Source organism: Pteronotus mesoamericanus, unplaced genomic scaffold (assembly GCF_021234165.1).
Source record: "Pteronotus mesoamericanus isolate MK-2021 breed Mesoamerican mustached bat unplaced genomic scaffold, CSHL_Meso_final contig_78, whole genome shotgun sequence".
NCBI classification, from domain to species: domain Eukaryota; kingdom Metazoa; phylum Chordata; class Mammalia; order Chiroptera; family Mormoopidae; genus Pteronotus; species Pteronotus mesoamericanus.
In genome coordinates, this window is record NW_026555258.1 from 4,246,739 (window position 1) to 4,271,847 (window position 25,109).

The 25,109-nt window shown below is 45.3% G+C and overlaps 1 protein-coding gene across 1 annotated transcript in view; it reads right to left on the reverse strand.

Annotated features, from left to right (window-relative positions):
* The window catches only part of ABL1 (ABL proto-oncogene 1, non-receptor tyrosine kinase), a 108,982-nt gene extending 84,175 nt beyond the window's left edge, over window positions 1-24,807 (reverse strand). Inside the window, exon 1 of the mRNA XM_054584218.1 lies at window positions 24,650-24,807. Within this exon, the coding sequence (XP_054440193.1) occupies window positions 24,650-24,785 (136 nt within the window). The 5' untranslated portion in view covers window positions 24,786-24,807. The remainder of the gene's footprint in view (window positions 1-24,649) is intronic.
* Between the last annotated feature and the right edge of the window lie 302 nt (window positions 24,808-25,109).

Consider the following 25,109-nt stretch of genomic DNA (forward strand, 5'->3'; position numbering starts at 1 on the left):
GCAGCCTCCCTCAAACACCATACAATACATCTGCCCCATCACAGGCATTGTCAAAAAAATCAGTAAGTGAGGCAAATGAAAGGAAAAGAGTCACAAGAATGTTAAGAGTGGATGGTAGGGTTATAGGTGACATGTTCTCTTCTCTACTTTGCTAAGTTTTTTAAAAAATGTCCACAAAGTGCATGCAGTATGGGGTTCACTTACTTCAATTCAATATGAATTGGGACCTGACTGAAAAGAAAGCCAACCATCCACAATGTCCCAAGGCAGAGGAGCTAGAAACCAGTGCAAAGGCCCTGTGGTTAAAACAAATCTGTCACACTAAAGGAACAGGAAGATGGGCCGACCTGGCTGTGAGGGGACGCTGGGGACACAGGCCAGGTCGCAGTTGGGCACCTGGCTTTTAGTCGAAGTGAAATAAGAAGCTACTGGAGGGCTCTGAGCAGAGGAGCCATGTGATTTCATGTGCATTCCTGAAAGATTATTCAGGCTTCTGTCTGAAAAAGAAGAGGGAAAGCAGAGCCGGAAGGCAGGAGCAGCGGCAAGGAGGGTGTCGCGCCCTCTGCGCGGTGATGGGCCTAATGAGACCTTCCCTATCACGTGCTTAGCACGGTGCCTGGCGCACAGCCTGCGCCCAACATCTGCTAACTTTTTCTTTGTAATTACTCCGTTTGAAAATCACCATAAACATACACAATTGCTATGGACCATGAAGTGCGCACAACACAAAATAAAGAATTACTATGTTCTACGTCACAGGTCCTCAGGCTCCAGGCCACAGGCCAGTACCGGTCCAGGCTGGTTAGGAATCGGGCCACATAGTAGGAGGTGAGCTTGACTGTGATGCACTTGAATCATCCCCCCGCCCCCACCCCGTCCATGGAAAAACTGTCTTCCATGAAACTGGTCCCTAGTGCCGAAAAAGTTAGGGACCACTGCTGTACATTCAATGACATGCAAACATGTGTACAATCTATTGTTAAGGCTTTGTTTTTAAAGCAAATGAACAGAAATCTATATCTAATGTGAACCCTTCTATGTAAGTGGGGGTGTGGCTATGAGCAGAGAAATAAATCCAAAAAGGTTTCCACAAAATAAACAGTGGTTACCTCGAAGTAGTGGGATTGTGGGTGATTTATGCTTTCTTCATTAGCACCTTCTATACTGCTGAATTTTCTTTTTTAATAATGAGCATTAATCTTTTTTACAAAGATAAATACAAAATCATCTTTAGTGGAAAAAACTTAACTTCGCATTGCTAAAAAAAAAGAAAAAGAAAGAAATTTAAAGAAATGGACGGCTAGTCCTCTAAATGAAGACATTATTTCAGAAGAAAACAAACGTCGACTGGCTGAGCCTCCTGGCCACACTGCAGCAGCGAAGTGGCGGCACTTGGGAGGTGCCGGGCTGGGAAGGGCCTCGTGCCTGGTGACAGACACTGGGTCCTCACTGCGTGATGTCTGACAATGAATTCTAAGAGCAGGGAGTCGATTAAAACAGGATATCCCAGCCATTCTTGGTTTTGTGAGGCCTTTCCCTCGCAGAGAAGAGAGAAAGGCTGTGAGAGGCTCCCACGCAGGGAGGCCCTGGCCGGCTGGGGAAAGGGCAGGCGCACTCTCCCAGCCAGTGGCCCGTTACCGGATTTGAATGACGGGCCAGAGACCCCGGATGGTCATAAAAAAAGAAAATAATAAACTTAGCCCCCCACCAAAATTTGTAAGACACTTTCTTCCTTAAAAAGTAGAGAATCAGTATAATGAGGATTTATTACCCTAATGTTTAAGCAGAAAAATCATCCCCTAGTATTTTCAGGTCTTTTTACAAGGACCAGTTATACAGCCACTTGGAGAACGTTCCCTGCTTCCCAGGGCCCCAGACGTCTGTAAGGCCCGGAAGGGTCCATGCGAAGAGAACAGAAAGAAGTGCAGGGACAACGGAGCCCCGGCAGGAGCTTCTACCACATGCCCAGGAGGAACAGGAGCCCTGACTGACAACAAGGGCCCAGTTCCTACACAGAAGTCCCCACCGAAGGGCTGACTTTAAGGGCGGGGGAGAGACAGAGCACAGCTACCACTCACCACCAGGCAGCGACCCTCTCTCTCTCAGGACCCTCACCACGCCCCTCCGGTTTTCCGCCCGAAATTCGGACTCTCCACAGGATGGGGAGGGGGCCTGCACATTCCCCGACCTGGCGTTCTCCCCCGGGACGGGGGCCCTGCCCAAGCGGCTGATCTCAGAGCCTGTCTTAGGACAACTTGCTCTCGCTGTACTCTGAGGATGCATGCCGGAGCCAGCCTCAGTTTCTCCATTTAAAAACCAAGCTTCTCCAAGGGCTCCAGACCGCCTTCTTGCAGGCTCAGGAGAGAATTCCGCAGCTTAAACGACCTGAGCCCCCTTCCCAACCAGCGTGCGGCACTGCCCCCACCCTTGGGTCCCCTCCGCAGAGGCGGCAGCAGGCAGCGCCAGGAAAGCCCAGCTCTGCCCAGGCCGAGGGCCTGGAGGGCTCCAGATGCCCCAACTCCACCGCCCCGCGCGCAAGGCAAGGAAGAGCTTGGTTTTCACTGCCTTCACCCCGGACACACACACCTCAGAGTCTTCTTACAGTCACACCGAAGCAGGTTCAAGCCAGTTATCACACAGCAGAGCACGGGGCCACTGCTGGCGCTGCCAAGGCCACAGCAGTCTGGCGCCCTATGTACAGAAGTTTCTTTTCATTCCTTTTAGACATTTGAAGATTAACTGGCAAGCAGCAAGAACAGAAACAGCCCTTTCCCCTCCACTCTCACAAGCCCTAACTTGTCTTTTTTGGCAAAACACTTTGGGGCTGCCTTTACACACTGTCAAGATGATCCCAAAGGTGAAGGGAAAATGTTAAGAGTACCATGCATTTCCACGGCTTGGAGGAGAAAAGCTTCCATCTACAGCATTGCTGAAAAGCAGCTCATAAAGGCACCAACTTGATGGCGTTCGAAGATGTAAAATGTTTTAGAGGTTGAGAGGAGTTAAGTGACCCACTGACTGATTTGAAATCTGAAGATGGCTGCAATAGTGTGTGAAAACCTGAGTGTATTTCTCTCTTTCATTTGGCCAAGCAACTGATTAAAATGCCCACCCGAGTGCAGGAAGCCGGGGAGGCCGCGCTCCCCGGAAGAAGCGAATGGGGAAGCCTCCGCGCCCTCTCAGGTGGTCCACAGCCACGGGGCAAGGAGGCGAGAAACCACGAAACCCCGAAGTTCGGCTGCTTTTCTGAATCAGTGTCCCTGGGGAAGCAGGCTGCAGCAGGAAACCAATGTGGATCTGTTGGTCTTCGCGTTCACTAACGCGTTCCTTTGTAAGAAAAGCGGCCGCCCCTTTTCTCCCAGAGATGTGCTTCTGCGAAACAGTCACTGGCTTACATAATGGGACAACTATACAATCCTTACCAGTCATTTTTTTCTAATGAATGAGAAGTATAATCAACTCTTTTCTGTGTTTTGACAGAAATTTATTCATGATACTAAAGAGTGTTCTTTCTCCCCAACGAAGCTCCTGAAAGGCACAGGCCCTGGCGGGTGTCCCTGTTGTCCTCAGTCACCATCTTCACAGCTAGCGCAGACCTCCACCAACGGGGGTCACAGACCCGGTCGATCTCGGGGAGACCAGGGAGAATGGCGTTCAAGCAGAGTTCCCCCACGCACTGTCTGCGCACACTGCCCTTATTCCACAGTCCCCATGGACACAGGAAAAGGAGCTGTAGGGCCTTCGGCAAGGTCTCAAGAAAACAGAGCTTTGTTTTTGCCAAGATGGGAAGAACGAGAATTGATCCAAAGGCTCTCCCAATTCCCACACTATGACAGTGCAGCACACGCCTTACAGGGGAACGGGAGAGCCGCATGAAGGGGTGCGCCCTGCTGAACCCGCAGGAAAGAAGCCCTGCCCGGCGGCCGTTCCAACCGCTAAAGTTGACTCTCTTGACACTGGACTTCTAAGTCAGGGTGAGAACCACGAATGACAGGCAAGTAAGTGATGAGTGAGTGACACATAAGTACAAGCCACTGTGGGGAGGACTGAATGGAGACTATTAATCCAATCCCATTCCTGAAGCCTGCCCAGAATCAAGAGCCTCACCTCCCTCTGCTTAAGAAAGAGCGACAAAGCAGCACCCTATTTCTGCGAATGTCACCCCCATTTCTAGCCATCAGACTGAAGTTCATGCAATCGTCTTTCCCTCTTCCCTCTCTCTGCCCAAGTGACTAGTCCGGGCAACGCCACCCCCAGGATGGCTCTTGGTGTCATCTCCCTTTCTTCAAGCTTTCCTTGCCTCCTATTTAAATGTCCTCCCTTCTACTCCCAATCTAGACTCAGATTGCAGATTAATTTTGCTAAATCATAGTTCTGATCTTTTAACACATTCATTTGACAAATACTTATTGAATACCTACTGCGTGCCAGAACTGTTCTAAGTTCTGGGGATCCTTTCAAGGTGCAAACATCCTACTGAGAACCCAATGCCCACCAAATAGCTCCAAAATCTTTGGCTGGTACTCAAGGTCATCTCTAAAATAGCCCAAACATACCTTTCTTGCCATAACCCACATACTCCCCTGAATAGCTCAGCCGAAGTGTTCTTAAAGTGCCCTCTCTCCCCAACCAGGTAGTAATCTCCTTGAATTACTCCCAAGTGCACTCAGAAAAGGAGGAGCCCTGGGAATGTTAGCAGAGACCCCCAGACTTTGAAGCCCATCTTTATAATCTCGCCTCCTCTCAAATATCCCCACTGGCAGATTAACTGCTGCCCTCCCAGACGCCTCTCCTGCAGCCTGACCGCTCCACTGTCTGAAAGCTCTTCTCACAGGGCATCAAAATGCCTTTACTGTGGACTTCCGCCCACCACTCCTAATTCTGCCTTCCAAAGCAATGCAGAGGGAGACCGAGTCCCCTTTACATGACAGCTCTTTAAATATTTTCCGACAGCTAACATACCGTACCTTAGTCTCCTCTTCTCCAAGCTAAAAGCCTCACCCAGTTTCGTTTACCATTCATTATTCATTCATTCACGCACTTCAAATTCACTGAGCAGCTCCTATGTAATAGGTGCGACACAATCTCTGCCCTCGAAGACACTTCAGAGAGAGTACCAGAGAGGCAAAAGTGTAATGAATACCACAGTGGCAGACGCATCTGCAGTGGGAGTAGAGGAAGTGAAATCCTCTTATGTTGCCAGGCGGTGGTATTCTTAACAGAGGCAGGAGCACACTGTAATTTTTATGCTGCCACCTTCTTCTGAAGAATGAATGAATGCAACTACTAGTTATTGGTTATTTATTCTGGGCTGGCCAACATACTAGCAATGTACCAAACATGCATTCTATACTTCACCCTCATAACAACCCAAGGAGTTAGGTACTAATTCCCCCATTTTAAAGACTTTTATTTATTTATTTTTAGAGAGAGGAGAAGGGAGGGAGAAAAAGGCAGAGACACATCGATGTGCGAGAAACACTAATCGACTGTCTCTTGCGCACCCCTACCTGGGGCCCGCAGCCGAGGCCCACAACCCAGGCGTGTGCCCTGACCAGGAATCAAACTTTTTGGTTTGTGGGACGACACCCAACCCACTAAGCCACGCTGGTCAGGGCAATCCCTGTTTTAAAGATGAGGAAACTGAGGTTTAACAAAGTGAAATAACGCGTCCAAGGTCTCACACCAAGTAAGTAGCAGAGAGAGGATTCAAATGCAGGTCTGCCCGATTTCAGAACCTGAGTGCTTAACCATCGTACCATCCGGGCAATGGTGCCGGCTGTCCTTCCGGTCACCACCCCTCTGAGGACCTCATGGAAGCATGGGCTCCTTTCAAAGGAAAATGTTACCGTGCACATTCACAAAGGGCGCATAACTTCCCAGCGCTCAAAGACTCCCTAAATCCTACGCATACATTTTACTGTCAGGGTAAGAACTTGGGATAAAAAGGCGGATGAGGCTCAGTAGCCATCCCGTCCTCCTTCTGGCGTCCTTATACTGCAGGGCTGGAAAGTGAAACACCACCCCTAACCGCTTTCCTCCTCGCAGCCAGGGTTTGTCCACAACTTAGGTTTCACCAATCGGACACAATCACGTGCGACTTGGAAAGCAGAGGGGAGGCAGAGCACACTTCTGCTACTTCTGCTGTTGTCGGGGACAAGCCCCGCTGTGGCAGCACTTGGTTTTCTGGGGCAGAACTAGGGGTCCTATGTTCAGGATTAGCTTCATGGGCATCAAGTGGCAGCCGGGAGAACGTCTGTTTCGCTCTGGGACCAGGAACACAATGTTTTTGATGGCAGCAGCGGTTCTAGAGCCGGCAACTCCCCAAAGACCAAGAGGCCGCAGCTTCCCAGGTGGCCGCAGCCTGTGGAGGAGCCTCGGGGATCAGTCATGGAAGGCCAGGCTAGGACCCTCCCCTTCCCAACGACTTGTTAGCTATGTACTACTCTACAGTAAACCCCTTCCCATTAAAATGAGCCATCATGCGTTCTTTCTTCTGTAACTTAACACTAACCGCAGAAAATCTGTGTTCTAGAGTTTTAAAAATAAGGAGTTGAACGGAATTACAAATCCCAAGAAATAAGGTCCTAGTCACCACTTTCTGCTTTTATTTATTTTTTTAAAGTACATGACCCACAATCAAGCCACAACTGAACACTAAAGGGCTCCCAAGGTCAAAATTTCAAAATTAACTAATTTCAGGAAGAACTGGTGGCTCCTTGGTTCAGGGCCTGGAGGAGCAGTGACACATCGCGTGTGACACACGGTATTAAACAGTGCGAGCTACGCTTCCAGGTGTCTACTTCTGGTGGCCATTGCTCGTGCTCACAAGCAACTGATAACCCTTCCTTTTCCTGAACACACAGAAGGCGACATTTCCTAGGCCTCCTGCAGCGAGGTGAGACCTTGTACCTAGTTCTGGACATGGGATATAACAGGAAGTGACCATGTGTCCCTTCCTGGCTGGAGAGATTAAGAGCCAGTCACTTCACAATCCTCGCTGCTTACTAATGCCGAGGAGACTGCACGTTCCCGCTGTGCGGCCAGCCGCAGGACGCTGGGGTCTCCCGCAGCCTGGGTTCCCGAGAAACTGTGTGGGCCAGAGCACCCCGCAACCACACACACAAGAGGTAAACTGTCTGACTAAGCGACTGGGGTGTGAGGGTTATTTATTACCACAGCAAAGCCCAGCCTAGCCTGCCTGACCCACCCCCTGGAGAACCTCTACACATGCACACAAAGAGCTACAGGGAGGGAGAGCCACTGAAGCACTATTTGCCACCACGGACAAGGCAGAAACCACCACCCTAGCTGGGAGGATGGATAAACTACGGCTCAACCGCCTTTCAAAACACTATATGGCTGTTAAACGAGGACCTAGCTCTATAGGCATCAACACAGGTAAAGCTTAACATACAAATAAAGGTTCAGAGAACACACACACAGAATGATACCGTTTATGGATTCTTAACAAAGGATAAAATCTCTTCCCTAACATTCAACACTTTCCCCCTCCACCAGTCCCACCAAAAAAGGAGCTTAATAGGAAAAGGAACATGTTATGGATAGGGGTTTTCCCCCTCTTTAACTTACCCCTACTATTCAATTGTTAAAACTTAAAAGAAATAAGTTCAAAAGTAAATAATGAGAAAGCCTTTACCAGCCAATCTAAGTATGTAATTTCACTTGGCAATATTTTTTAAGAACCACCATAACCATCAGCATTCAAATAAAGATCTTGTATCTCAAACTGAAAAGACAAATGAACAATTGCATGAAATAATAACAGTCTTACACATTCATAAATTATAGTTTCCAAAGCTCTTTTGCAGACATCAGCTCACCTCAGTATCCCACCACCCTGGGAGGGAAACTGAGGCTCAGTTCTATCCAGTCAGCTAAGTGCCTTCTCCAAGATCACATGATTTTGCATTTCGGACAAGAGCTAGAAGCAAAAATTTATAAACAGTAAATATTTGATCAAGTTGGCATACTCTAACGTCCATACTGCTAACAGCAACCTAGCACACCAGAAATGTAAATACCTATAATCTTTGGAGAGAGTAGATTCTGGTAGGTTAGCAAGGAAACACCATGTAATCCCATTTGCTTAGCCATGACCATTTAAAACAATGGGCTCTTCAACGTCCCGAGATTGAAACCTCATATTATTTATTTATATTAACCTAAAATGTCATATTAAAAGGCGCACAATTAGAATAACCTAACGGTATAAAGATATGTCATTTATTCTGCATCAGTTCATTTATTGTACTCTGCCATACCTTTCTGAACAGGTTTTTAATTCTCAGATAATTATTAATCTCATCAGCATTCATGTAACTACCCCTCGTAACTCTGTAAGAACTCAAACAATAATTGATAGTGTTGGACTTAATCAAGGACCCAAAAAAAATTTTGTACAACTTATTACTATAAAGCACTACTTCCAGAGAAAGTAAATGGTTACTGCTTAAAATTTAAAGATGGCTAAATGTCCTTCAAAGTGATCCAGTGCGAACTGCAGGCTGATGGCAGCAAAAAGGTATATCCGTATCATGCTTGGGGTCAGGATCAGGGTGGAGCTTGTTAAAGATTTTTCATTTAAAAAGATAATTTGGAAGAGAATCAACATGATACAGATTTTTTTTATTATTCATCGTAAAGCTACGTAACAGTCACCTCTTAAACTATAATCCAGTATATCGTTAACTCTAAATTTTATGAAAAAATTTAACAAGACAAAGTGGAATAAGAGAGATTTGCAATGTGTTATTGCACCAGACTCTCCAGCAATGCTGTTCGGCAACGTTCCACTGTGAGAGTAATGCTCTTCTTTCACTGTGATTCCGTTCACTCTTTCCTCCCTTATACTCATGAAGGTAATAAAAAAGGAAAATTAAAGGGCATAATGTTTTCACATGAAAGGATGCTCAAAATCATCAGCCATCAGGGAAATGCAAATTAAAACCACAAAGAGGTACCCACTAGAAGAGCTAAAATAAAAAACACTGATAACACTACGTTCTGGCAAGGAGGCCATTAATTCTGGCAGGCGAGGGCGCTGGAAGGGATGTAAGATGACGGTCGCGCTACAAAACAGCCGGGCAGTGTCTTACCAAATCAAATGCACAATTATCACCTGACCCAGCCATAAGCGTGCCTGGGTCTTTTCCCAAGTGCGGCAGGCTGAAAGAAGGCCCTCCAAGAGAGACGTTCCACCTACTCCCTGGAACCTGGTAAGGCTGCCTCACATGGCAAAAGGCGGTGTGATCCGCAGATGGCATTACATTAAGCACCTAGAGAGGAAAAGCTTACCCTGGTGGGCTTCCAATGCAATCGCAGGTGTCCGTGTGAGAGGGAGCCCGAGGGAGGCCTGGCCACAGGACAGGAGGGGAGAGCAGCACCGGACACCAGGGGCTGCAGGGTCTGAGCAGGGGTTGCAGGCAGGACCGCCGGGGGCCTCTAGGAGCTGGAAGCTGCAAGGAGCTTCTTCCCTGGAGCCTCTGGAGGGACCAAGGCGCTGCCGACGCCACGACGGCAGCCCCGGGATACTGATTTCAGTCTTCTGGCTTTTAGAACAGTGAAAACTAAGTCTCCGTTCTTTTAAGCCATCTAGTTTGTGGTTATTTTACAGCAGCCACAGAAAACTAACATTCGAAGTTAACTGAAAATTTATGTTCACACAAAGGTTTGTAAGAACTTTACCCATAATCATCAATAACAGGAAACAATCCAAAGTCCTTCAATAGACGAATGAATAAACAAAATGTGGTATATTCATACAATGGAATGTTACTCAGCAATGAAAAGGGACAAACTATTGTTATACACAGCACTTGGATGGAACTTAAAGGCTTTACGCTCAGAAAAAAAAAAAAAGCCAGTCTTAAAAGGTTCCATTTATATGACATTCTCAAAAAGACACAATGTAATGACAAGAAGATCAGTAGCTGCCAGGAGGAAAGGACAGGGACGGTGTGACTACGAAGGGATAGCGGCAGGCGGAAGGTGATTGGGGTTCTGGAACTATGTTGTGGCTGCTGGTGGTTACATGCGTCTCTAAGTTTTATTTATAGTTTAGTTTGTATCTCTTCTTACCAAATCAGCACTAGCACAGTAACAAAAGACAACAGAATGACTTTGGAGCCGGGAGACTTCTCCAAAGACATTTGGGTCGGCCACTTGTCACTTCTTAGTTAAATGCAAAAATTAAGAGCTGTAGAGTCAAAAAAATGATCCTACATGGAAAAAGCCTCAAAGAAATACGCCTGTGGTCCTCCTCCTGCGGGTACTGAAGATGCTGATGAAAAATAACATGGCTAAACGATGTGAAGAAGAGAGGAGGCTGAAAGCAAGGGTGTGGAAACCAATTCCCAAATAACCAGCACAGCAAAAGATTTACTTCAAATTCCTTTAAATTGACAGGTTCCCAGAAAGTCACGAGGAGAATTATCCATCACAACAACATAAAGGGAAAAAAAAGCAAAAACTCTGGTAGAGCAGTGAATGTCTTAGGCTTCTGTCTGTATAGTGAAGCCTTCTGACAGGGAAAAATAAGAGTCTGCTTTACAGTCTGGCCGGTGTGGCTCAGGCGGGGGAGTGTCACCTGTAACTGAAGGGCTGCAGTGCAGGTCCTGATGAGGGCGCGGGCCTGCTTACAGGCCCCGGGCAGGGGCGCGTATGAGAGGCAACTAATCCGTGTTTTTCTCTCACATGACGTTTCTCTCCCTTTCCTCCCCCGCCCCCACCCCGCATTTTCCCTCACTCTAAAATCAATAAGCGTATCCTCGGGTGAGGGTAATTTAAAAAAAGGGGGGAAAAATGTGTTCCCTTTCTTGGTGGCTTTTTAACTTTCTCATATGCAATGTTTGTAAGGATGTAGCGTCTTTGAAAACATTTTAAAAACCAGTTTGCTTTACTGTGTAATTCTAGGATGGCCACACACACATAACCCTCAGAACTTACCTCTAGCAAACTAACCTCAACGTATTACAGGCCAACTATGCTTCATGAATCCATACAGATTTATAAAGGAAACCTGTGCCGACTGAAAAAAAGAGTCTAAAAAATAAAATATACTAACCAAGAAGCAGTAGATTTAAAGATCAGATAGCTTTGCCCTGGCTGGTGTGGCTCAGTGGACTGAGTGCCAGCCAGCAAACCAAAGGGTCGCTGGTTCAACTCCCAGTCAGGGCACATGCCTGAGTTACAGGCCAGGTCCCTGGCAGGCAGCACCTGAGAGGCAATCACACTTTGATGTTTCTCTCCCTCGCTTTCTCCCTCCCTCCCTCCCCTTCTCTCTAAAATAAATTTTAAAAATTAAAAAAAAAAAAAAGAGATTAGATAACTTTGTCCTGAAGAAACGGTAAGGTACAGGAGGGAAAGGGAACTCTGGTCAGAAGGTGATGATGCCACTCACAGCACGAAGACCCAAAGGCCCAGACAACGAGGAAATCCTCAGGGACACTCCTCAGACGTGCTGATTCCATCCAGCTAGGCACATCCTCCACCCAGCCTATAGGAAGTACTTTTTTAAAAAAGTGTTTACAGTTCAAGCAGGGGTTTTCTCTAGAATTTTCTTGAAGAGCTGCACACCAGTGTCATCTTACAGTCAGCTATAACCCACAGGTTTTAAGCCTTAATTAACCAACATTGTATAGCCTTGTGGCAGGTAAACTGCTCATCTCAATGATATTACCACTAGAGTTCATTTCTTATTCTTCCTCTGGTTTAGTCCTTTTTGAACTGCTTCTTATTATTCCAGACAGGTATGTTATTCTGGAATTACGAACAATAAGAGCAGCAATAATTATTATTTTTTAGGAGGCTAACCAAGTAGCAGGCACTGTTAAACATGCTTTATTCATTATTTCATTTAATTCTCTCATCAAGTATAAAATCGAGGTAAGCACTATGATTCCCATTTTGCAGATCAGGAACCAGAGACTCAGAGAGGTTAGACAGACTTGCTGTACCCCCTACCCCCCTTCCTAGCAAAGCATGTAGCGCAGGGGATGTGTCCAACTAATATCTACTAAGTCGCCCCGCCTGGTGTGGCTCACCTCCTGCGGCTGGGCATCCTCCCGTGGACCGAAAGGTCACTGGCCAATCCTCTGGCAGGGCACAGGCCTGGGTTGCGGGCCAGGTCCCCGGTCAGGGGTGTGCAGGAGACAACCAATCGATGTTTCTCTTGCATATCACTGTTTCTCTCCCTCTTTTTCTCCCTCCCTTCTCCTCTCTCTAAAAATAAATAAATAAAATCTTCTAAAAATATATCTATTAAGTCAATGGCTGGTCACACTGCTAGTGAGTGATGAGCTGGGATCTGAATTCAAATAAAACCACGATTCTGTCACCAGTCTCCCTGTTTGCCTAGGACACAGACATAGAAGCAGGAAATGGTCAAGGGGCAAAAGAACCCCCACTCATTCCACAGCCTGTGCTTTCGTCTCTGGGAGAGTCCGGCTTAGCAGACAGACACTGTCACACCGTCAAGCCTCACTTTCTTCTCCAGGTCGACTTTATGTATTTGAACTTCAAGTTGCTGGGAGTACATTCTACTCTTTTAAAAATAGAATATTAGCCACAGTCAGACAACTAGGAATTTAATCAATCCTGGAGTTCCGTGAGATCAAAAACGCCAAATTTCAACACTGATAAACATTTTTCCACATGCATTTCAAAGAATAAGAGTTGAGGTCTGTTATCAAAAGAATTCAGGCAAAATCTGGGGAAAGAACTTTAGAATTAGAAACCTAAATGTGAAGTCATTTCCCCCTCATTCTGAGAGTGAAATGGAACGTTTCCTAGCAGAAGCCATATGTGTTAGAAGGGAGGAAGGGAGAACAGGAGGTCTGAAGAGCTTTCCTATTGTTTGTTTGATTTTTCTTTACAGAAAATTACAGAGCAGACAGCATGGTGCTCTACTACGCAGGCCAGTGTAAAGCCGCAAACACATGGTAACTAAAAGGTGCTAAGGAAGGAACAGTACCCTTCTCACCTCCCTACCTTTTCCTTGCCCACTTTGCCTCTAAAAAGCAAATAGGTAAAAAAAGCATTCGACAACAAAACTCCAAACGCAACGGTAGCGTGTGTGTTGGGGGCAGGGGTGGGAGGGTGGGTGCATAATTTGCTTGCTCAAAAATTAGGAATAAGAATACGAAAATAGAGACTGCTTCTCTACATGATGGGAACTACCAGAGGGTTTTAAACTACAGACTGCATTTTACAACAGAACAAGGAGTCTAGCATTATTTTGTAACTTTTACATAGTATGTGGCCCTGGCCTGTATGGCTCAGTTGGTTGGAGCGTCATCCCATAAACCAAAAGGTCAGGGTTCAGTCCCCAGTCCTCCGAATATGTAAATCTCTCTCTCTCTCTCTCTCTCTCTGTCTTCCCCTCTCTCTAAAATCAATAAACATGTCCTCAGGTGAGGATAAAAATCAAAGTAGTTATGACTACTTAAAAATATTTAAAATAGTATGTCAAAGGCTCTGCATAGAGTCAAGCACAGGGAAAGCAATCAAAGAGCAGCCACACAGGCACGGAATACAGGACAATACCTTGTGTGGGTCTAAGATGGGTTATTTATATGTACCCCATCATCTTGAATCAAGTGACAGCCTCCAGTTTCCCTACTGTACTTCAGAAGAGATGGGAGGCCTTTTGTTGAAACGGGCCTCAACTTGCAGCCAGCGGAGAGAACGTTTTTAACACAGTCATCAGGCCCTCTCAGTTCACCAGGAGAGCGCACTGGATTAGTATCTGAAAAGCCACGTGTGCGTCCCATCTGACTCACTGCGAGCGAACCTCCCCAAAACGACACCCGCCACAGCTGGAGCACAGAAGTGGTCAGAGCACCAATGCTCTTCGCACACAGCCATCCTCTGAGTGCAGCCAAAGCCAGGGCCCACGGGACAACACACATGACCCTGAGGTGTTGGTGGGCCTAGGAATGAGCCTTTAACCACAATAAAGGATTAACACTATGCAGCAAACGGCCTGGCTCCTCCCTCCCGACAACTGCCTGCAAAGGGCGCGAATTCTCGACACAGAAGGCCTGAGCCGGCGCCCAAGGCCCTGGAGCTGCGCGGTGCCTGCAGCTCTGGTGGAACCAAGTCCAACCAGCCCACTTCGCCCCTTTCCTTGAGCCCTCCCCCTTCCACTGCATCTTCCTTACCTGGCCCGCGTTCTTCTCTGTGCTGGGTTGTCCATGCCTGAGGCCAAGCGTGGCCTTGCCCTCTCCTGCGAGACCTACAGGTCTCGGCCGAGCCTCGCACTCCGGCCGGGCACCTGGTATTCCTGCTCGCGCCCCTCCACCGCCTCTTGCTGACTTTATGTACCACTCTGACTAGGTGAGGATTGATTTTCATTTCAGCAGGAATTACAGCAGCACTGATCATGCTGGCTGAACTTCAAATTACTTTCTAAATCAAATCTTCCTTGACTGAGTAACTTACAGAAATGTATGTTGTTTTCATAAAACACGATGTAGCTACTTTAAAGTAATATTCATATTTGCTGAAGGCTTTCTCCATTATACCCATATTTTAATTACACTTAAAAAAAAAAGCCCTCAGAAAAACTCTTGAAACACTGTGCAGTTAGTGTGCCTGACAAGGGCACAGTCTTGGATGAGGCAACGCCAGCCGAGGAGGGTGATAACTGACCTCCACACATCACGGCCCAGCTAAAGCAACCAGAGGCTGCACAGAGGGCTGCCTGCTAACAAACGACATACGCAACAGGCTTTTCTGCAGGTAAAGAGCACTGTCTTCACTGCTAGACTTTTGAAAGGCTCATATATCACCAAAAGAAGATACATTTCTCTTGTTTCGCTGGTATGTGCCCATTATCGGGAATTGAACCCTCAACCTTTGTGTATTGGGATGACGTTCTAACCAACTGAGCTACTGGGACAGGGCATGTTTTCACGTTTTCATGTGTTCACCCTCATCCACACAAATCACCTCATCCCAGCAACTACCTCCATTGTGCATTGTGCTTCTCAATCAAAACAAACTCTCCAGATAGGCTCATAATTATCCATTCTTAATTTTCATTTCTTTCTTGTTAAAAATTCCTGAAATTGTTGTTGTATTACGTAACTTATTAAATATTGCCTAAATATAGAAAGCACTAACCAAACGTTACCTGTTACTACCACTGGCCGAGATAAGGAAGGGGATTGGAAGGCAAACACTATCGGGACATTTCTCTCCCCTTAGGCAATGTGCTGACTGTACTTAGGCTAAGAGTCTCTTTGCACTGGGGCTTACTTTTTGGTTCTCCTCCTGATGGACCATCGTTCCTCAAGAATGGACACTGCTCTGAGACCAAAGCTATTCGAGCAGCTGGGCAGAGAGGCCACAGGGGGTCTCAAGGAAGACTCAAGCTGAGCTGAGATTTGCGGCCCTCTGCTCCTCGGGCACCAGAGCCAGCCGTGGCATTCGGCGCACTCCGCAGTGCTGCCCTGGCCGCCCGGCAGCGCCGCCTGCAACCACGAGCTCTCTAAGCCGCAGTCCCGTGTTCTTCAAACAAGGCCGGGCTCAGCACATCCGCTCGAGGTGCCAGCCAAGACTGAGAAGCAGCAGGGCCAACCCATTGGCTCCCCTACGAGAGGCAGCGAGGCAAAGGCCAGGCCACACTTCCACCTCAGGCCTGTGCTTCAGGGCGATGTAGATACGTTATCTCTAACTGCTGATGTTATCACAAGGTCCATGTTATCACAAGGTTGCCAACAACATACCTCGGGGATATAATTAGTACACTGTGGTGGAGAGAAGGTAAGATTAACGTCATAAAACAGGATTTTGCTAATTTCCAAAACAAAGTGGTATATGAAAATGGTATGAAACTAAAAAGCAAAACAAATATAAGAAACTGTAACATCATTTGTCAATGGAAGTTGCCATTTTTCTTTCAAAAAAATAGAAAGGGGAAAAACTGATCAAGTTAAAAAACATTTAACTTTTTCAATGAAAACACTGGTGGTGCAAGTAATAGTCAACCCAAGTGAAAACGACCTCAACAGCAAGAAAATGTACCGCGTTACCTAGTTCCAAGTCCTCAGGTGACGGGCGGCCGCAGTCCTCTCTGTCCCGCTCTCCTGCTCAGCCCCTCCCCATCCCCCCAGCCCCAGCCTGAGGCCAGCTGCCCTCCTGGTTTCCACGGGCCTCCAGAAGCAGACCCCCCACGCCCCACACCAGGGGGAAAGGCCTGGATTTCCCTCAGACCGAGTCAGTCTCGGACGCCCCTGATTGGCTTAGACGAGCGATGCTCAAGCCCGGCTGCCTGTTAGAATCATCGGGAGAGTTAAAGAATAACAATAAAATACAAAAACAAAACAAGCAGACTTGTGCAGACCTTACGGTCAGAGTGCATTACGCCAGTCCCTTCCCCAGGTGCGATCTTCTTTTGAATGAAGTCTCCCCTCACTAAACAACAAAACAAAAAAGCGAGGCACAGGCCCCTCCCCAGACCAGTTGAGTCGATCCCCGGGGGTGGGACCTGCACGCCAGCCTTTGTAAGCTCCTGAGAAGGTTCTGAAGAGCAGCCAGGGCAGAAAATGACCTCAGCAGGACATCTCTGGAGCCTAAGATGGGGCCCTTCCTTGGGAGATACACTCGTGTGAAGGGGCGGTTTTCCCGTAAAATTGCCTAAGTATCTGGCACACAAAGAACCTGGTGAGATGGTTCACAAAAAGATGAATAAGTGTGTCCCTTATTCACATTAAAATGCTCAATCTCACTCATAAGAGAGCTAATTAAAACCATATTAAGACATTATTTCTTATCAGACTGGTAAAAGTCCTAAAGTTTGACAAAACACTCTCTTGACTAGGCTTTGGGGATACAGCCTCTCGTGCGTTACTAGCGATAGGAGTATAACCTAGTACAAGATGGAGGGGAATTTGGGGGTAGTATCTACCAATACACTATCCATATTAATGCCTTGCTATCTACTATTCATCTATTAAGTTAACATCTACCTACCAATAAAAATTACAAATGCATTAACCCTTTAACCCAGCACTTCCACTTTTGGAAATCTCTCCCACAGCTAAATTTGCCTAACTTGGAATGACAGACACAAGGTTATTCTTGCAGCACCATTTGTAATAGCTCAAGACTGGAAATAACCCAAATGTACAGAAATAGGGGACTAGTTGAAAAGTCAGTGTTACTTCCAAGATAGTGGGGCACAATGCAGCCATAAGGAAAAGATAGCTATTGGGTTGGCCAAAAAGTTCGTTCGGTCTTCCAGAGGCTGGCTCTAGCAGTTCTTAGTTGTCTTTTAACTTCATTTCATACCATTTTCTTAGATGGCATTGTGACAGCTGTCATATCAGCATACATTTTAAAAATCTATCAAAATTGGTGAATTTTTGTGTAGCCATTTTACTACTGAAGATGGAAGAAAATACTCAACATTTTCAGCATATTATGCTTTATAATTTCAAGAAAGGTAAAAACGTAACTGAAATGCAAAAAAACAAAAAAACAAAAAACGAGATTTGTCCGGTATATAGGGACGGTGCTGCAACTGACTGGATGTATCCAAAATGGTCTGTGAAATTTCCTGCTGGAGATTCCTCACTGGACAATGCTCCCAGGTGGGCAGACCAGCTGAAGTTGAAAGCTATCAAAACGAGACATTACCTGAGAACAATCAATGTTCTACTACTTAGGAGGTCGCCGACATACTCAAAATATCCAAGTCAATAAAGTTACGGCTGAAAATGAAAAATGTGTCTTCTATTTTAGGGCCAACCAAACAAGCTAAAACTTTTTGACCACCCCCTTATATTCCCACATGGAGAGATCCTGAGAATACCGTAAATGAAAGACAAAAAAGTAAAGTACAGAACAATATATAGCGTATGCTATCTTTTATATAATAAATACCTATTTGCTTGTATTTGCAAAAAGAAACACTGAAATGATAAAAAAAGAAACTAATAAAACTGGTTTCCCAGAGGCAGTAGTAAAACGCAAAGGATAAAGGGGCCCAGGTAGAAAGCAAGCTTCTCAGAACATACATTTGTAATACAATCTGAACCTTAAGTCAGAAAATATATTTTCAAAATTATTAAATGTAATTCAAAAATGAATTTTAAAAGTGGTCACAAAGCTTATAAGAAAAATTATAGGTTTTTTAAATTTTTGAATTATAAAATTAAATTCATTAAAGCATTAAATTATAAAAGCATAAATAGGTATGTTTGTTACTACCATCTCCAAACACGCAAACAAAAGGTAAGAATATTCAATAGAATATCAAAACCATGATGAGCACTGGCTGGTGCGGCTCAGTAAATTGAGTGCCTACAAACCAAAGGGTGGCTGGTTCAATTCCCAGTCCAGGTCCCCAGTTGGGGGCTCGCGAGAGGCAACCATACACTGATGTTCTTGTCTTTCTCCCTTCCATCCCTTTTCTCTAAAAATAAATAAATAAAATCTTAAAATTAAAAAAAAGACATGATGAAAAAATAAAAATTTTGATTAAATAAATTCTAAATCTAAACCCCTCTCATTTCAATGTTGTGAAGATTTTCAAAAAATATTAGTTCACATTCAAAAAGTAATGTTTTTGATAGGAAAAAACTCAAGCTATCAAAAAACACTTGCTTTCAATCCCAGCTCTAGAATGAATCAGCAGTATAATCCTACAAACACTACTTTACACCCTGAACCACAGCTTTCTCTACTGAAAAACAGGAGTAATGCGTACCCTACTTACACCACAGATCCAATACATGTATTAGTACTTTGAAAGGAACTTTAAAATATTTCTATCTTTATACATCAACAAAATATACTCTTTGCCACTCAGCATGCTGAAGAACCACCAGTGAAACCATGAACCACTACGTAATGCTGCAGAAGTAGAAAGTGCAGAAGCTTGTGTCAGGCCTATTCAATACGAGGGCAAATGGGGGAACTGGGTGTTGGTATTGTTTTCAGATTCCACATATAAGTGAAATCACACAGCGTTTGTCCTTCTCTGACTTATTTCACTTAGCATAATACCCTCTAGGTCTATCCATGTTGTCACAAATGGTAAGATGTCACTGTTTTTACTGCTGAATAATATGCCATCACACGCTCGTGTGCGCACGCACACACTCTAAATCGGAAACTTTTTGATTTAGGAAAAAAAAAATCCAGAGAAACAGAATTTAAAACTTAAAGATGAGTTAAAATCATTCCCATGCAAAATTTGAATGTCAAATCCCGCAAGAAAGATTCAAACTCATCCTACATAGAAATGTAGTCTTAATTTCATAACCTCCTGAGTGTCACCTTACATACACGAAAGACGCATACATGGAGAAGTTTCCCTTGGAGACACAACCTGTTTTCAGAGCGTTAAATGCCATCCATCTATAACCTGATGACTCCCAGGTTCTTGGTCCAGCCTGGACCTCCTCCCTGAATTCAAGCTTATAGACCCGACTGCGTATCTCGCATGCCCACCTGGATGCTCGATGTGAATCCCAAACGCAGCACGCCCCAAGGAAGCGCCGGACCTTTATCTTCCCGACCCACCTCCCAAACCCACCCCTCCAGTCTACATTTCAGTGAGTGTTAATTTTCCAGTTATTCAGTCCAAAAATCTTGGCGTCACCCTTGACTTCACTCACATGCCACATCTCACACCTAATCCAAGAGCAAGTGCGGTGAGCTGCGCCTTAGGACAGGCACAGAGTCTGCCCCCTCACCGCGCACACCTCCCCAGCCCACGCTCCCAGCACTCTCCCCCACCCAGCGCACTCGAGCCCTGCGTGGGGCGAATCCCGCCGCTTCCCGGCTCCCCTTCAGAAGAGAACAACCAGAGAGATTTTACTAAAGCTTACATCAGATGCTGTTACGCCTCCGGTTACTCCAAACTCCTCCAAAGGCTCCCAAACCGCATGAGTAAAAGTCAAAATCCTTGCAAGGCCATCCAGACCGCCCTCCCCAGCCGTTCTCCCCCCACCTCCCAGGTCATGCCCTGCCGCGGTCCTTCAGCTCCCTCCGCCCCAGCGCCGCAGGCTCCGGCCACAGATCCTCCCCACCCTCCTGCCCTCTGTCTGAAATATTTTTACCCTGTTATTTTACTCATTTAGCTTATTGATAGTCTGTCTCCTCCCCCTAGAATTTAAGTCTGTTCACTAATGCAGCACCAATGGCTAAAATACTACCAGGTACATAGGGTATGCTCAGTAAATATTCATTGAATAAAGAAGGAAACACCAAAAGAAAGGTTTACTAGTGAATGTTTTCAACCTCGCTTTATCAATTCTCCTAAAAGTGAATTTTCCTAGTCAAGCCACTGAAATTTGGAAGGAATGTACGGCACATGAAATCATCACGTCATGGTTTCCTTTTGCTTCCCCAACATATGACTAGCCCTTTAGACCCTGAATAATCTTAGCAAAAAGCTGCCATATCCCCCCATTTCTTTCAGATTCACCACCACCACCGTCACACAACAGCATCTCGACTTCCAGATGCACATCTGATGCAACAATGTGCTCTGCCTGCGAGTCTTTAAATCCAACCTATAGTATGGATATTAACCAACTCTAGAAAGATCAAGCTATTAAAGATCAAGAACAATTTGTAACACACAGTAAGACCGTGTTAATGTTCTGCTTCAAGAATAGCCAAGGTCCAAAGAAACTGCTTTGTCTTCAGTAAAACGTAACTTAAGCAAATTCTTTCATTAAAAGGTGCTGCTGAGAAATGACTATTTGGTTGGGCTGCCGTATGTCCAGTTTTTAAATCTTTGTATTTTTTTAAATTATAAAATAATACAAACTTCTTATAAAAAGAAACCTAGAATATTGCTAATGCAAAGTAAAAAGTTAAAGTTTTCTCCTATTCCACCTAAATCCAATTCCCTAGAGAAAACAACTATTTTAGTCTAAATCCTTCCACACGTTTTTTGTGAATGTACAAATAAATAAATAATTTTTATTTTACAAAAATAGGGCCACACAATGCAGACCGATCTCCAAATTCCTTTTTTCCACTTACCACTACAAGGGCATCTTTTGGTTTTAGTACTTTATAGTATGCCAATAATAAACATCCTTATGTATCTTTGGGGTTTTTTTTCTTTTTTAAATTTTATTTATTCATTTTTTAGAGAGAGAGGAAGGGAGGGAGAAAGAAAGGGAGAAAAACATCAACGTGGGAGAGAAACATCGATCAGTTGCCTCTCTCACAGGCCCCCAGCCAGGGTCCTGGCCCACAACCCAGCCATGTGCCCTGAATGGAAATCGATCCGGCGACCCTTCAGTTTGCAGGACAATGCCCACCCGACTCAGCCACACCAGTCTGGGCTTACGTGTCTCCTTGATATACCTTCCATAACAGCAGCTCTCAAACTTTTTTATCTCAAGACCTCTTTGACGCTGCGGACAATTACTGAGGACCCCAAAAAGCTTTTGTTCATATAGGTTACCTCATCATTATTCACTACATTAGAAATTTAAACTGCAATTCTTAAAATTATTTTTCATTTAAAAATACACATTTTTCACCCTGGCCAGTGTGGCTCAATTGTTTGAAACATCATCCCATGAACCTAAAAGGCTGTGCTTTCGATTTCTGGCCAGGGCACGTGCCCAGGCTGTGGGCCTGAGCCCCCTGGGGGCGTACAGGGGACAACCGTTCAGTGTCTCTCTCACATGGATGCTTCTCTCTGACTCTCTCTTCCTTCCTCTCTCTCTGAAAGCAATGAAAAACTGTCCTTGGGTGACAATGAATAAACATTTTTATTATAACTGGAAAATAACTGTTCCGCTGTGTTTTTAGATAATTGTAGATATTCTCTCTGAAGCTACACCAAAACCTGGTAACTGATAGTCTCCTAAAGGTTAGTTGTGATATAGAATCTAAAACTGTACCAATGAACTTTTGTATTGTTACATTAAAATCCATTGGTCTGGCCCTGGCTGGGTCGCTCATTTGGTTGGAGCACCATTACATACACCAAAGGGTTGCAGGTTCGGTCTCTGGCCAGGGCACATTCCTAGGTTGCAGTTTGATCCCCAGTCGGGGTGCATGGGAGAGGCAACCAACTGATGTTCTTTTCTCACATCAATGTTTCTCTCTCTCTCCCTGCCTCTCTCTCTAAGGTCAATACAAAACACATTCTCCAGTGAGGGTAAAAAAAGAAATCCACTCTGGTCAAATGGGTCAGTTGGTTGCAGTGTCATCCCATGCACCGAAGGGTTGCGGGTTCGATTCTGGATCAGGACACATACGTAGGTTGTGGGTTTGATCCTGGGTCGGGCATGTAGAGGAGGCAACTGATCGATGTTTCCCTCTCACATCTATGTATCAATGTTTCTCTCTTTCCCTTTCTCTTTCCCTTTCTCTTTCTCTCTCCCCTTCCCTCCCTCCCTCCCTCTTCCTTTCTCTTTCTAAAATCAATAAGTGTTTCCTCAGCGAGGGTTAAAAAAATGTTTTAATAAATCCATTGGTCTATCTTGCACTTTGAATGAATCTTTTACCTACGTGTGATTTTATATGTGTTGAGCATTTAGAAAATACTGATTCACTGAATTATGTACATCTTCCAAACAATACACTTCACATAAGATATCAAAATAACACATTTGTAAATGTTACCAGCAATCACTATATCACAGTAGCAGATACAAGTTTTCCACAATCCTATTTTTTGCTGGAAAACTAAAATTTTGTCACTGGCAACAGACAGATGCTCCCAGTTGTCTTCTTTGGAAGACCCCTTCATACATTTTTTAGTCTGAATACCCATAGTTTCTCAGTCGTAGTTTTTCGTCACAGTTTCAAGTAAAATGCCAGTCCATGAGGAAAGCAGCTAGTTCAGCCTGCAACTCAACCAACGACCCCCGTGCTCTTCCTGGAAACAACCAGCACACAACAGAAATGAGTTACGCGTTCTCCCCACTTCATCCCACAAAGCACTGAAGACGTACACACAAGGGTCAGGAGGTAATGAAACTAATAATTTTTGCTGTTTCATCAAAAGACATACTTAAGTGAAAACCACATTTATTTATCTGTTTGTTTGTTCATCTTTACTCTGGGTGCGTGGCAGGCATGCGCTAGCCACTGGCACAGTTAGGTGCCACGGCCCTGAATCATGCTAATCAGAAGCCTGCATTACTTTTGCCCCATTAGTGCAGAGTACAAGTAACGGCTTAGTATTCCATTCATAGGCAAAAAGTTCTAACACGGGACCCCCCAAGGGACATCAGGGACATCTAGGGGAACCACACTGTTCTACACCAGGACCGGCTCCTGGACATTGACATTCAGTCATTTCCAAAGTGACTGCGCTTCCCACACGCAACGGAAAGGGTCACTGGTATGTACATTTTAAAATCAGGTAAGTTTGGCCAAGGCTTTCCAGAAAATCTGTGCCACTTCTCACTGCTGAATTTGGGAAGTGCCAGAACCTAACGCATTACCTTATCTGCCTGGCTAAAACCAATGCTAAAATACAACGAAATGTTTTAAGGCAAGCAAAATCCAAGTACCCAGATTATGTAGATGAGGTGACTATTTTTCTGTAAGAAAGTCAAACCTCAAACTTCAGCTGTCAAATGCAAGTTCAATGAACAGAGACCTGAGTTTACTGTAGTCACCCATTGTTAACAGGTATTTGTGACTGAAATTCAAAGTACATGACACCTGCACTCACCTTACATTTGCTCATTTAGGGTGGGTGGGCTCAAAAGCAGCTAGTTCAGCCTGCAACTCAACCAACTGATATTCTAGTGTAAAATACACAGTCTGAAAAATGTCAGGGGACAACAGTTCCCGGAGGACCCTAATTAATTGGTTTGTGGCTGGCCCCTGTGACAGACATCTTCGAAGCTGACCCTTAGCTTTACACTTCCACAAAGAATTACTAGAAGTGAGCAGTGCAACACGTATTATCCGAACTCAAATGCTATGTCCATAAAAATGTCAAAGACCACCCTTTTGCCTCAAATGTCATCTCAAACAGGGACAGAGGAGGAGGAAAGGTCCATCCACGGGAAAGGATTACCCCTTGTATGAAAGTAAAATAAGTGGAAGCAGGGTATCCTCAATTCACAGGGAACGCTGCTTCCCTGCTTGATTATCCCCACGGAGCTGAGTGTTTTCAAGTCCTTCTTATGATTGAGAAGCTCAAGGGTATTAGCGTCAGCTAGGCTCTGTAGTTCTCAGGCTTTTAGGGAACACAAACTAAAAGCTCTCGGTAGATAAAGCAGGGAAGGATCCGTGCACCGGAGGGGAAGAGCCCACGCCTCCGGTTGGCGCAGAATCATGGACTATGGATCCTGGGAAGGCACTTCAGTCCCACCTCCTCAGGAAACTGGAATGGTAACACGGGCTTGTCCAAGGTCACCCAAGAGTCAGTGAGAAGCAGAATCAGGCAACAACGGAGCAACTCAAAAAAAAAAACAACAACAAAAAAACCCCCCAAAACAAAAACCGTACAGGGTCACCAAGCAACTTTTTCTTCTACCAGGAAAAAACTAAGATAACGACAGCAACAGAAAGTTCTAAGCAGAACTGCAAGGAACCCACACAAGCGCTGTAATTCCGGATCCGTATGCTTTCCTGAGCTGAATGCGAAAGGAAAAGGCGACCAGAAAGCGGGAAAAGCACTCACCGTGTTCCACAAACACGTTGCAGTGGGGCCCCCCATGCCTGGACGACTCCTTCTTCCCTGCTCCTTTGATGAAGTGCAGGGCAGGCAAGCTTGGCCTTCGTTGGTCCCCAAGAACTTTTCCAGGCTGCTGCCCCATAAAGTAAGGATAGGTGCCCCTTTCCAGAAGAGGGTTCAGAGCTTTCGGAATGGTCAGTGGGCTCAGAAGGACCGGCCTACACGGCTCTGCGGGATTTCACCGCATGTCCACGAGTCAGTGATCGCGGTCAGTCACAGCCGGACACCTTCCATCACAGAAGGAAGCAGTTTTCGGGCTGACACATGTAAACGGGAGGTCCGATGACTTTCGCAGTTTTTTTCAGTTTGAAACAACGTGATCGCAAGGCTACCCAAAAGTTTCTTGATGTTTAAGTGTCTTTTACTGGCTGCATAACAACTTCCTTCAAAGAGAAAAACCTAAACA